The sequence below is a fragment of the Triturus cristatus genome, chromosome 12, assembly GCF_964204655.1.
Source record: "Triturus cristatus chromosome 12, aTriCri1.1, whole genome shotgun sequence".
Taxonomy (NCBI): domain Eukaryota; kingdom Metazoa; phylum Chordata; class Amphibia; order Caudata; family Salamandridae; genus Triturus; species Triturus cristatus.
Genome location: NC_140595.1, coordinates 738,448,679 through 738,460,713, shown reverse-complemented (window position 1 = coordinate 738,460,713; position 12,035 = coordinate 738,448,679). Strand labels below are relative to the sequence as shown.

General features: G+C 40.2%; 1 protein-coding gene across 3 annotated transcripts in view; it reads left to right on the top strand.

Moving 5' to 3' along the window:
* Positions 1-5,267, top strand: part of LOC146782631 (transmembrane protein 272-like) — an 82,376-nt gene extending 77,109 nt beyond the window's left edge. For all 3 annotated transcript variants that reach the window (XM_085637514.1, XM_085637515.1, XM_085637513.1), the window contains one exon: positions 4,715-5,267. In XM_085637514.1, coding sequence (XP_085493640.1) covers positions 4,715-4,920 — 206 coding nt within the window. In that variant the 3' untranslated portion in view covers positions 4,921-5,267. The remainder of the gene's footprint in view (positions 1-4,714) is intronic.
* The last annotated feature ends 6,768 nt before the right edge of the window (positions 5,268-12,035 follow it).

Genomic DNA, 12,035 nt, shown 5'->3' with positions numbered 1-12,035 from the left:
GGAGGATGTAATGAAGATCATACCCTACTAGAGCCAATGTATAAGGCAATTGGCCAGAGTAGGTTCAGACGTCAACTAGACATAGATCCGAGGGTTAGAATCAAATTCCCAGTTTAAGACAGAGTACTCCAGGGGATGTCGTCATTAAGACCTTCAATATGACACGACAATCTATGTACCCATCTCTGTTCAAGCCTGAATAGAGAAGATTTGGATATCTGGACATGGGATTCTAGTATGACCCAGTGTAGTGAATCTGGGGAGTGTTGTGCCTCCATGAAATGTCTGTAAAGCCTAGTCGTAGTGCGTTGGCAGCGTATGTTGCTCCTGTGTTCAGTTATGCGGATTTTAACTGGGCGCATGGTCATGCCTATGTATTGTAAATCACAAGGGCAAGTAATCAAGTAGATGCACTGTTTGGTGTTGCAGTTAGTATGCTTTTGAATATTCCACTTGAAATTAGATCGTAACGTGACTTCTTTAGTGGCTGTGGTGAATTTACAGACAGTACACATGCCGCAAGGGAAATGTCCCTTGACTGGTGGTAAACCCCAAAGAGTGGTTTGTGAAGGGTTGGTACATTTTTTGGGTCTTGTATGGATCAAAATATCTCTCAGGCTACAGGTTCTCGTATAGGCAAACCTAGGTTTAGGTATCCGTAGATCGCCTGTATTGAGAATACCCCAGTGTTTCAGAATGATCTTCTTGGTAGGGGCAGAGTTGGGTGTAAAAGAGGTGACACATGTGATAACGTCCTCGGGTTGTTTGTGATGTACTTCTAATAGGGACTCTCTGGGATTGTTTAAGGCTGTCTTCATTGAGTCTTTAATCACCTTAGATGGGTAGCCCCTGGTCTTAAGGTTGTTGGCTTAGGCAGAAGCTTCTGATTTGTAGTCATTAGTGGATGTACAGTTGCGTCTGATACGTAGGAATTGTCCCACAGGAAGGTTGTCTTTAAGAGCTTTAGGGTGATGGCTCTGGTATAAAAGAAGGCTATTACGGTCTGTGGGTTTTTTGTACAAGCATGTCGAGAGCTGTCCCCCGATAACTTGATGTTTAAGTCAAGGAATGCAACCGTCGTGTCTGAAATGGTGTGAGAACATTTCAAGAAAGGATTCTGCTGATTGACCCATTGAACAAAATTGTTACAGGTATCGATAGGGCCATGCCAAAAAATTAAAATATCGTCAATAAACCGTTTCCAAAGAATTAGATGTTGTTGAAACGGGTTATGACCAGTGTTGATGATTTCCTTCTCAAAGGTCGCCATATATAAACAGGCCAGGCTCGGGGCGAAGGTACTCCCCATCGATGTACCCTGGCACTGGTGGTATAGTTGTCCTTTGTATTCGAAGAAGTTCTCGGTTAATGCTATGGATGCACAATCCATTATGAATGTGACTGGGGTAGGAGAAACCCAATCCAATGACTTCAAAGCCGCTTTTACTACTGTCAGGGTGTCTCCTTGGGGAATATTAGTGTAGAGGGCCTCTACGTCAAGGGTGATGAGAAGGTCAATGAGGGAAGGGTCCTCTATAGAATCAATTATTCTGAGGACATCAGTTGTATCTCTAATAAAAGATGGTAAATCCCTCACCAAAGGTTGCAGGAAGTGATCCACAAATTTGGACAGAGGCTCAAGGGCTGAGCCGATGCCCGAAACTATTGGGCGTCCAGGGACCGGGGTAATACCTTTTGTGTATCTTGGGCAAGGTATAAAAGTAGGGGGTCCTGGGCTCTGTAGCGATGGTGGCTAAGAAGTATGGCAAGGGGCAAAATGCCGGGAACGGATGAGCTCTCGGTTGAGTTTTATACTGCCTATGTAGATGTGCTGGCTTCCATGCCAGTAGACCACTATAAGATGGCTAAGGATACAGATCTTATGCCGTCCTCCACCGGCGAGACCCCAATAGTACCCATACTAACACCGGGGAAACCGGCCTACGATAGGAGGGCCTACCGGCTGTTATCGATGTTCAACATCGATTACAAGATCCTCAGCTGGATCCTTGCAACTAGACTTCTTCCGCACATACCCACATTCATACACTGATCAAGCGGGATTCATCCCTGGCCATAACATGGCACTTAACATGTAGCGTCTACACACAATATTTGAGGCCGACACCTATGATCACGCAGAAGTGACGATCTTTGCGGTTAATATAGAAAAGGCTTTTGACAGCCTGGAACGGGCCTTACTCTACGCCGTCGTGGAGAACATTCAACTTGGACAGTGGTTTGTGCCCTGGCCCAGGTTGCTATGTCTGGAACCCACTGCCAGGAATGCTTATCGGGGCATAGAGATAGGTGCTTCAGATAATATTATGAGACTACACGCTCCTCTCAAATACAATATTATGAGATAATGACCTCAGCATACTTAGATCAAACAACTATGGCCTGGCTGGAAATAGGTAGAAAGGAAGATATGTGTACCTTACACATGTGGTTTGGCTCATGCCTGGGGGAGCACCACGGGCAGATGGGCTTACAACTGAATTGTGCATTTCTGCCACATAAAGCTAGTTTATTTCAAGGGTGAACTCCCCCAGCATTTCAGTGGCAGTGATAATAACTTTGTTGAAACCGAGAAATCCAGAAGCATCCTGTACATTCTACAGAAATGTATTATGAATCAACATTGATAATATGATGCTTGCTAAAAAGATTATGACTTGCCCTGGTCACTCAGCAGCATGCAATCTGCAAGTTTTCTTAATGTCTTTAGAACTGCTGCATCAAGAGGTGAGGTTGCTGCAGTCTTTTTTCAACATAGAAGGCTTTTGACTCCCTGAAAAGGGGCTACATGTGTGTGATGCTGAATAGGATTAGGATGGGTGTCCGGTTGGTGTCATGGGTCACTGCTCTTTACATGCCCCACCTCTAGAGTTAGGTTTATTGAGCTACACCTATACCATTGGATATCACACAAGGTACTCGACAGGGATGCCCCTTATCCCCACTGGTGTTCCCTTGGTATGCACACACATCATTAAGAGAGGCATACAGTTTGCAGGCTGGTGCATTTTGCTGTTGTTCCATACAGAGGATATTCTGCCGTATGTGTGTGATGCAAAACTAGCTGGCGAAAAGATAGGGTAAAATAGTCTCTCTTCTTCTCGGGGCAGACTGCTCTTGGGAAGAGACCTAGAAACTTTGCAGGCAGATGAACAGCGGGCCTTTGTTTGTGCCCAGATACACGGTATGTTGTTGAATAGTAGACAGACTCCTCCAGGTCTGATATCTTGGTTGGTAAAATTACTTCCCAGCAGGGTTTAAGCTATTGGAATCATCAAGAATGCAACAAGTCTCAGACGTTCACATATTGAAGCTGATTTCATACACTTGGCCTAGCAGTGCCAAAGGTGACCGCTTTTTGGAAAGCACTATTCAGTGAATTACACGTGATGACACAGCTGAAGACGGACCCTCGCTCCTGATAGTGCTACTAGGATATGCCTGAGAGATCCTGCTCCCCAATAGATACACAGCCTTGTGTTGATGCTTGGCAAGCGTGGTAATGTGCTGGGGTACAGGCCCACTGCCTGATGTTCCATGTGGGATTAAAGACCTGAATTTCTGCAATGGCTCATCACACACGTATACACTTCTCCTCCCAATCTTGTGATGCCGAAGGGACATCTGGACCCTAGGAGACCAGGCCTACACCAAAGAGGGGGAGTCTCCTAGGCCCCGAACAATGATTGATGAAGACATGACCTATTCTATACACTGAGCACCCATGTTACAACATGCCTGCACATAAATACCATTGTCTAGCCTATCAGTAATAGTTGTGTATATCTTGTAATATTGAAATGTGTGTTAGATGTTGATATTAAAAAAGACTACTAAAAAGTCCCCTTTTATCATAAAGGCGGTTTGTTACCGCTACGTAAACTCTGGTGTAATGGTATCTTTGTTGTGATGCAAACACTAGGAGGTGATGGATAGCGTGCTGAAACTTTTCAGACACTTACCCCCCCAGTCACTATTATATCTGGGTTGAATCCATCATCGTTCTTTAGCTCACTTCGCCACCCCAGTTCAGACCCAGACATATGCACATCAGTCTTGACCCTGTTCCTCGTGCCACCAGCCCAGCACGAACTGCCTGGCCAGACCTCAATGTCTGTCAGCAACAGGTTGACTTGTAGTCTATAGTAATGTTTTGTAAAGTAAATAAAGTTGGAAAAAATATCCAGTTGGCAAGGGATGGAACAGTAGCAGAAAGTGAAGGTGAAAAGAGAAAAAATTCATGCAGAAGTCTCATTCAACAACTAACGCTGGAGGGAAAAGCCCACTTGTGTGTTAAAGCCTCTTGGTGCTCTGGGTGTTTCTGATAAACTGTGGCAGTCTCTTTGATGCAGCCATCCTGGTGTCATATCCTTCCTCGCTTCTCCTCATTTAGTCCCCAGTCCTTCCTGTGTTTTACGCTTTCCTGTCCCCTATTCTCTCACCCTTCCTCCCTCTGACCCTCTTCTTTTGTGCCTCCACTCTGCCTCACTGTCATCTTGTTTCCTGCCAGACAGTTTTTCTCTTTTCCTTCTGATCTCTCCCTGTTTGGTTCCGTACAAGCTCCCCTGTTGTTGCTAAGATAGAGTTTATGTAAAAGGAGTATAAAATTATGTCGGTCTTGAACATATACCAAATACAATCTGTTTTATTCATCACTTGTAATTAGATGTTTATCTCTCTTTCTATCTCCCAGGAAACGTTTGGATTTATTCCATTTATGCCCCAAATTATACAGACCCCAATGCTGCAAACTACTGCCACAAGAGGCTCTACCTCTACGCCTTCTGGATTACGACTTTGGTGTACATTTTCCTGGGACTATTCCTCGTCATTGGCTGCTGTATGCTTCTCTGCGTCTGTTGCATGTCCTCCAGATCCTCCTCGGAAGTCCCTGAGTAAAAAGATAGTGCTGTGCCCAACTCCTGATCGATATTTCAATAGACTTGGTATTGTTGAGGGTCAGACCAGCTGACATCATCTAAAAATGTTTATTTACTGGTCTACTCCTTTTTCTTTTGTTCCTTCAGCAGCTTTTCTGGTTCCTGTTGCAACAGCTTGTATTGTTGTACTGGGCAAAGGAGAACCCTTTGGACCCAATAAACAAAGACCAAAAGGAGGCAATTAAAACCAAAAGAAGCCAAATGTACCAGTATGAGGTTGACAAACTAAAGGTCACAAAGACCTGATCACTGGTTGTGTCATTGAAAGTGTGTCATTTGAAGCCATTAAACACCAATATTTCTCAGTAACAAGCCTAATGTAATCGACAGAGGTCAGTTTTTAGATCCATCTGGAATTATCTTTATTGCAGCCTCAAGGCCTCTTCCTGAAGAAGTCAAGAGCAACCACCTGGGTCTGACACCCAAGAGGAAGTGGCCAACTTAGCTCAACTTTGACCTCCACACTCCTTTCAGCTTCCTGACAAAGACAGCCAAAAGAACTCCGGAAAGGTTGTGTCCATACAGCTCTTTCAGTAGAGCATCATCCCGTTCTTGCACCCCGGACCTTTCTCTGCTACTCCAGTAAGAAAAGCCCCTCCCTCAAATTACTCCCCAGCAGGGTTGAAAGCCATAGAGTTTGCAGTCCAAATCCAAATTCATACTCCATTGTAAGACCGTGCACTTATGGCTTTCTGCATAAAATATTCAATGGGGCTTGAACTGTAACATGGGGCTTCAAGTGAATTTTTGTGTGAAAATATGCCTGACAGTCAACTGTAATTTAAGCAAGCCTTGCAAATGTCAACAGGTCTGGCTTATAAATGAAAGTGCCTCTTATTTTTGCACTCACACATCCTTTCATTCACCCACTGACTCATTCTTATATTTTTCCAATTGCGATCAAACACGCAGCCCCACAAACTTAAACAACATATGCAATGCAGGCATATGCTTGCAATAACAAATAAAATTAAACATAGCAGCAGATAGCCATATCGCAACTGTATTGTACGTAGTGTATCATTTTTGAAGAGTTAAGGCATTGCCACGGTGTTTAGAACCAACACGCTGACCATCTTGAAATGGTAAAACAAAAATACACCGTGGACAATACCATTCCATTATAGTCACCTGAATTAGGGGCAGCGGCACCACCGGATACGGCGCAGTGCAGATTAAATGAGCGGTAAGCAGGCAGCCTGTCTAGGGTACTCTAAACAACAAGTGAGGGTGACATATTATGGCAGTGCATTCATTTTATCAGAACTCTGATAATAGCCTCTGTAATTATTCCAGGGCAAATATTGTACATGGATTTAGATTCTAGCAAGGCTCTGATTTTACCACCTTTCCACAGTGTACGTAGGAAAGAGGCGTAAGAGGTAGTTCAAGGGATGGAGTACCATGTGAGTCAGTGTACTTCAAAAAACGTACATGTTTAGTGGTATTCTACAACTCATCTACAATCTCTTCCCACTCTAAAAAAGACTGGAAATGTACTCCTGACAAGGTCAGGAGTAAAACCTTTTCCAGGGATGAAAACGTAGGGTGTTGGGAAAGTGAATTTGCAATCACTGAGCAGATTTATGGATGAGCAAATGTACAATTGTGTATTGGCTCAAGCAAAAGTGGACTTCATAAAATGTTGCTAATGTCGTGTAGTTCCCCACTTCCCAGTAGGAACTGCGTATTTGTTGGGCAACATAAACGTAGGGATGGTGCCAGACTGATTACACGCACCCCTGCAAGATATGTCATCCTTGATAACAGCTAGCACACAATGCCACCAGATGCACCCCTAAACCTAGTCAGTTAGCTAAGAACATGACATCCCTGAACCCCTCTCAAGGCTCTAGGTAACAGATCTAGAAACGTTTTGATCAGTCACATGTGCTCTCTTTCTCTCAGGGAAATATACAAAGAATACACAGTGGAGTGTTGTCAATATTTATTGAACCATTGTGATTTCTGTATAAAATATATGTGCTGCTATGATCAATAGATAGAAGCAGATAAGTGATTAGCAATATAAGCACAGTAAACAAATGAAAAGCTCCACCATCTTGCTAAGACAATGTATGCATGCAGGCATACAAAAACGATGTGTGTGTGTGTGTATATATATATATATATATATATATATATATATATATATATATATATATATATTCACTGAAAAAACCAAAGGTTTCACACACGTTATAGTTAGGAATTAGCATTTAAAAAACCTTGCAAATTCACTGAAAAAACCATAGGTTTCACACATGTTATAGTTAGCTGGACATTTCTCTCATACAAAACCAATGAAATTCCCCCGTTATAGTTAGTTCAGCTAACTATAACTCGCGCCCCCGCAATGCACTGCTGATGACGTCACATATTACATCACTCATGACATGGTCAGTGACATCACTCATGACATCACTGATGACATCTCAAATGACATCATTGATGACATCACTGATGACATCATCCAGTGAATGTGTGTTTTACTGAAAATTACATATGTTTTATATATGTATATCTCAAGGTCGATGGAAGAATAAATGGGCATATAAGTGACTAAATGGATGATTTGTTTTTGAAAAATTGATTGTATAACTGACTAAGTGTATCTTAGTGAATACATGCTTAGTGAGTAATGTTTAAATATGTAAATATCTGTATCAGTCTCTCACTTTGTGTATAAGTGGCTGCATGGGTTGGTGAGTAAGCTACATGGGTGTCTATATAGGTTATTAGTTGTTTTTTTCAGCATCAGTCTGAGTGTCTGCATGGTTCGGTGGGGGGTATTACGTAGTGCATAGGTGCATGAATGATTGACTCACTGTTTGTGTTGAAGACAGCATGTCTGCAGGACTGTATGGGTGGATGAGTGTGTGTATGGGTGTGTTAGTGAGTGAATGACTGTCTCAATAGTGTCTCTATGAGTAACTACATATGTTTTAAACTAGTATATGTGATTATTGGTGTATATATGTGAGGATATGTGAGAGTGAGAGATTGAAAGAGTTCCTGTATGAATAAGTATGTGTTTCTATAAGTGATTGTTTAAAAGACTAAGTATGTGTAAGTTCCCGTAGAAGTAAGTGTGGTGGTGTGTGTATAACTGTATATGCAAGTAAATGTATGTTTGATTCTTTATTAGCATGAGTGACTATGTGTGTCAGTAACTCTATGGATGAGAGGCATTGTGTAACAGGATGTATAGGTGTATGAGTACATATGATGAGTGAGTACATGTATGAGTGACTGTACAGGACTGTTGGTGAATGAGTGGATGTGTATGTGGACCTTAGAATTACTGAAGAGGTTGTTGTAACTGGTATTGGTATGTCGATTGTTTTGAAAATTTTAGTCTCTATTTTTGAATGTGTGTATCAAAGGTTATATTAGGGGGAGAGGAGGTCTGCCACTCTACCACAATGATGATGTCATCAGTGATGTCATTTGAGATGTCATCAGTGATGTCATGAGTGATGTCACTGACCATGTCATGAGTGATGTCATGAGTGATGTCACTGACCATGTCATGAGTGATGTAATATGTGACGTCATCAGCAGTGCATTGCGGGGGCGCGAGTTATAGTTAGCTGAACTAACTATAACGGGGGAATTTCATTGGTTTTGTATGAGAGAAATGTCCAGCTAACTATAACATGTGTGAAACCTATGTTTTTTTCAGTGAATTTGCAAGGTTTTTTAAATGCTAATTCCTAACTATAACGTGTGTGAAACCTTTGGTTTTTTCAGTGAATTTGTACGGTTTTTTAAATGCTAATTTTTGAATTATTTAATTAAATAATTTTTTTTTATAATAAAAATAAAATTCCTATGTATTCATTTATATATTATCTGTATCCTTTTATTTATTTTTTTTTTTTTTAAATTTCATTTAGGATAAAGTTGAACAGTTTTTTTAATTTTTGCAATTAATTTTTCTCCACTTTTTTTTTTTTTGTATAAATTCTTGGGGTGCGCGCTCTGAGCGCGCTCCTAGTACAATTTCGTAAGTTTTTTATGAATACCGTCGTACGTTATTTACGTACGCATATATACGTCATAGTGCGCGCTGGGAGCGCGCACCCAGTACGTATGCGTATGTACGTACGCATGCGTGCGTGCGTCCTACACGCTCCACGCGGTTCACTTCCGCATACACTTAAATTACGCGCAATAACGTTCGCGTATACGCGTGTTCAACGTATGCGCGCTACGTACGCGCATATGACGTATGCACATGCGCTCCTACGCGTTCGCGCATGCGTAATCACAAGGTGCACGCTCGGAGCTTGCGCAGTGCGCGCACCTCAGGTTATATGCTTAATAAAACAACACTTCTTATTGGTTATCATTACTTTCAGTTTCTGATTGTTTCAACACCACACCCAATCCCCTCATGGCAAGTCATGTGATCAAGAATCATCACTTTTGATTGGTTTGAAGTACTTTCAGTTCCAGATTCTTCCCAAACCACACCGACTCCCCTCATTATTAGTTCTGATTCCTTTGGAGAAGGAGCTATTCTGTTGTTGAGAGACAATGGCTGAACAGCAACTATCTTCAGACAGTGACCAGGACACTCTTGAGAGGCAGAGGAACAGGAAGCAGAAAGACAGCTTTATATGGCAGTTTTTCACTTTTCCAGAGGGACAAAAAAAGGTAAATGCACCTAAAGTTACTTGTGTACTTTGTCAAAAAGTCTTGTCACGTGGGAATCCTAACAAGAAGTATTCTTTTAGCATTCACACTATGTTGAGGCATGTTGACAAAATGCATCCAGTGACTTTTCGTCGAGCTTCTGGAGCAAACCCTCCACCTGCTCAACCGACGACATCTGCAGCAGCTCAGCCGAGCACATCATCGGCAGCTCAGGCGAGCACTTCTTCTGCAGTGGTGCCTTTGCCTTCTTCCACACCTCGTTTTGGACCACCTTGTTTTGCGAGGTTGTCCACACGCTGCACTGATTGCGGTAAACTTATTTCTGTGTGTGAGACCAGTCTTGATCTCATTCAGAGAAAATTTGATGCGCATGAGTGCAGTAGGCCATAGATGTTTTTTCTTTTTTTTCGTTTTTCTCTTCCTGTTTCCTTCCATTAACTCAAGGGCTCTTTTAAGAGCCACTTAAAAACTAAACCCCAAACATTTTTGGGGGGGATTTATTTTTTTTAATTTTTTTTGGGTGCGCGCACCCTGCGCGCACCCTAGGATGTTTTAAAATTTTTTTTTATTTTTTTAAATTTAATGTACAAAAAGAGGTGAAGAAATGGAAGCATGAAAAGGGAGGATTGAGAAATACAAATATTTCTCACTTATTTTTTAAAAAAAATAAATTATTTTGAAAAAAATGTTTTTAAGTATTTTGCAAGGGAACAGAATTTTTTTTTTTTTTTTTTTCTTTCCAGTTCTGCAAAAAAAGAAAAAAAGTATTAATATTCAATCATACATTACAAAAAGCATTACATGTTTTTACAAAGCAATTTTTTGCCCTTTTTTTGCTGTTTTCAGAATTTTTTTATTTTTCACTTAAAATAGTGAAAACAATTGTATTCATCATTTAACAGCGGGCAAAAAAAAAACAATCTGAAAGATTGTTTAAAAAAAGCCCTAAAACTTTCCTCACTAAAATATACCTTGTTAGAAATATTAAATATATATTACAAGTACTTTTCTAGATGAATAAAAATTTTCTAGACAAACCGTCTTTAAACCTTGTCGCAAAAGCACACATGCCAAAATAATTTCTGTCAAAGGAGTCCACAATTGTTTTTATTACTTTTCCTTTAGGCCAAATAGTAATTTCAAAATCCTTTTTAAGTTATATCTTCAATTATAATCCTTTAAAATTACAAAAAATGCTTTGTTCAGATGCAGTTTTTAGTTTTCAAAATTTAGGTTTCAGAAAAATTAAAAAAGAATTGGGTAAATCATAAGGCAAACGTTGCTTGAAAATCAATTGGCAATCATTACACAGTGTCCAGCCTTTTTCACATTTAAGATAAACTGTGTATTGTCCAGAAGTTACAGTAGGTCCTTCGTGAAAAATTATTGCAACTGTAACAAAAGTTTTTCCAGAAATTGATAATTGTTGTCCTGTAAACTTCTTTATTAAAGTATCCAATTTTGAACCATCACCTCTACAACGTTGCATCATTAAAATTACATACTGACCATATTTCTGTTAAAATAACGTGGAAAACATGTCAGATTTACATTCAGAACATTCCATGTTGTGATTGGCATCTTTAACTAATTTACTAAAAGTCACTGATTTACTTTGTGGAAATGGTAAAAATATGAACCTTTCTGAATCAACATTACTACTACATGTGTTCATACAGTTTTCACAGCAATGTTCCCATTTGTAAGGGACACCAAATAAGTTTTCTACTTCTACTCCTTCAACTTCAAGTACACTCAAAATATATATTAAGAATTCCTGTGCATCTTGCTGGACATTTTCTTTAAACTGTGTAGAACCACAACATACATCTAAAAGATCAGTAGCACTTTCTATTTCAGTTTTATCATTACTCAGCTTCTCATAAAGGAGACTCAGCAGAGAACACAATCTTTTTCCATGATTTACTACTATCTGTTCTAGCAACTTTTCAAGATAAAATACAACATTCAGCACTACATTTGCATAGCAGTTGACACCAGAGCTATTTTCAAAATGGCAACCAACAACCTCTTCAACACTGTCCTTTTTCTTTTTCCTTGCTATCACATCACTGTCCTTTTTTTTTTTGTTCTGTTCATCCACATTACAGATATTTTCAAATCTCCTTTTCCGAGAAACATGTTTTTCAATCACAGGATACTGACCTAAATGAGGAGCATAGGTTCTTCTTAATCTATTATACTCCTTTACACAGTTTGTATCAGCACTAACTTTTGAGTCATCAAAGTCTATCATAAATAAACCAGATAATGTTTTCACTCGTGACAAAGCAACATATGCCATACCTTCTTTGAACACAGTAGAACCAATGTTTACAAAAGCACTATCTACAGTCAATCCTTGAGACTTGTGAATAGTTACAGCATATGCTAGAGAAAATGGAAACTGCT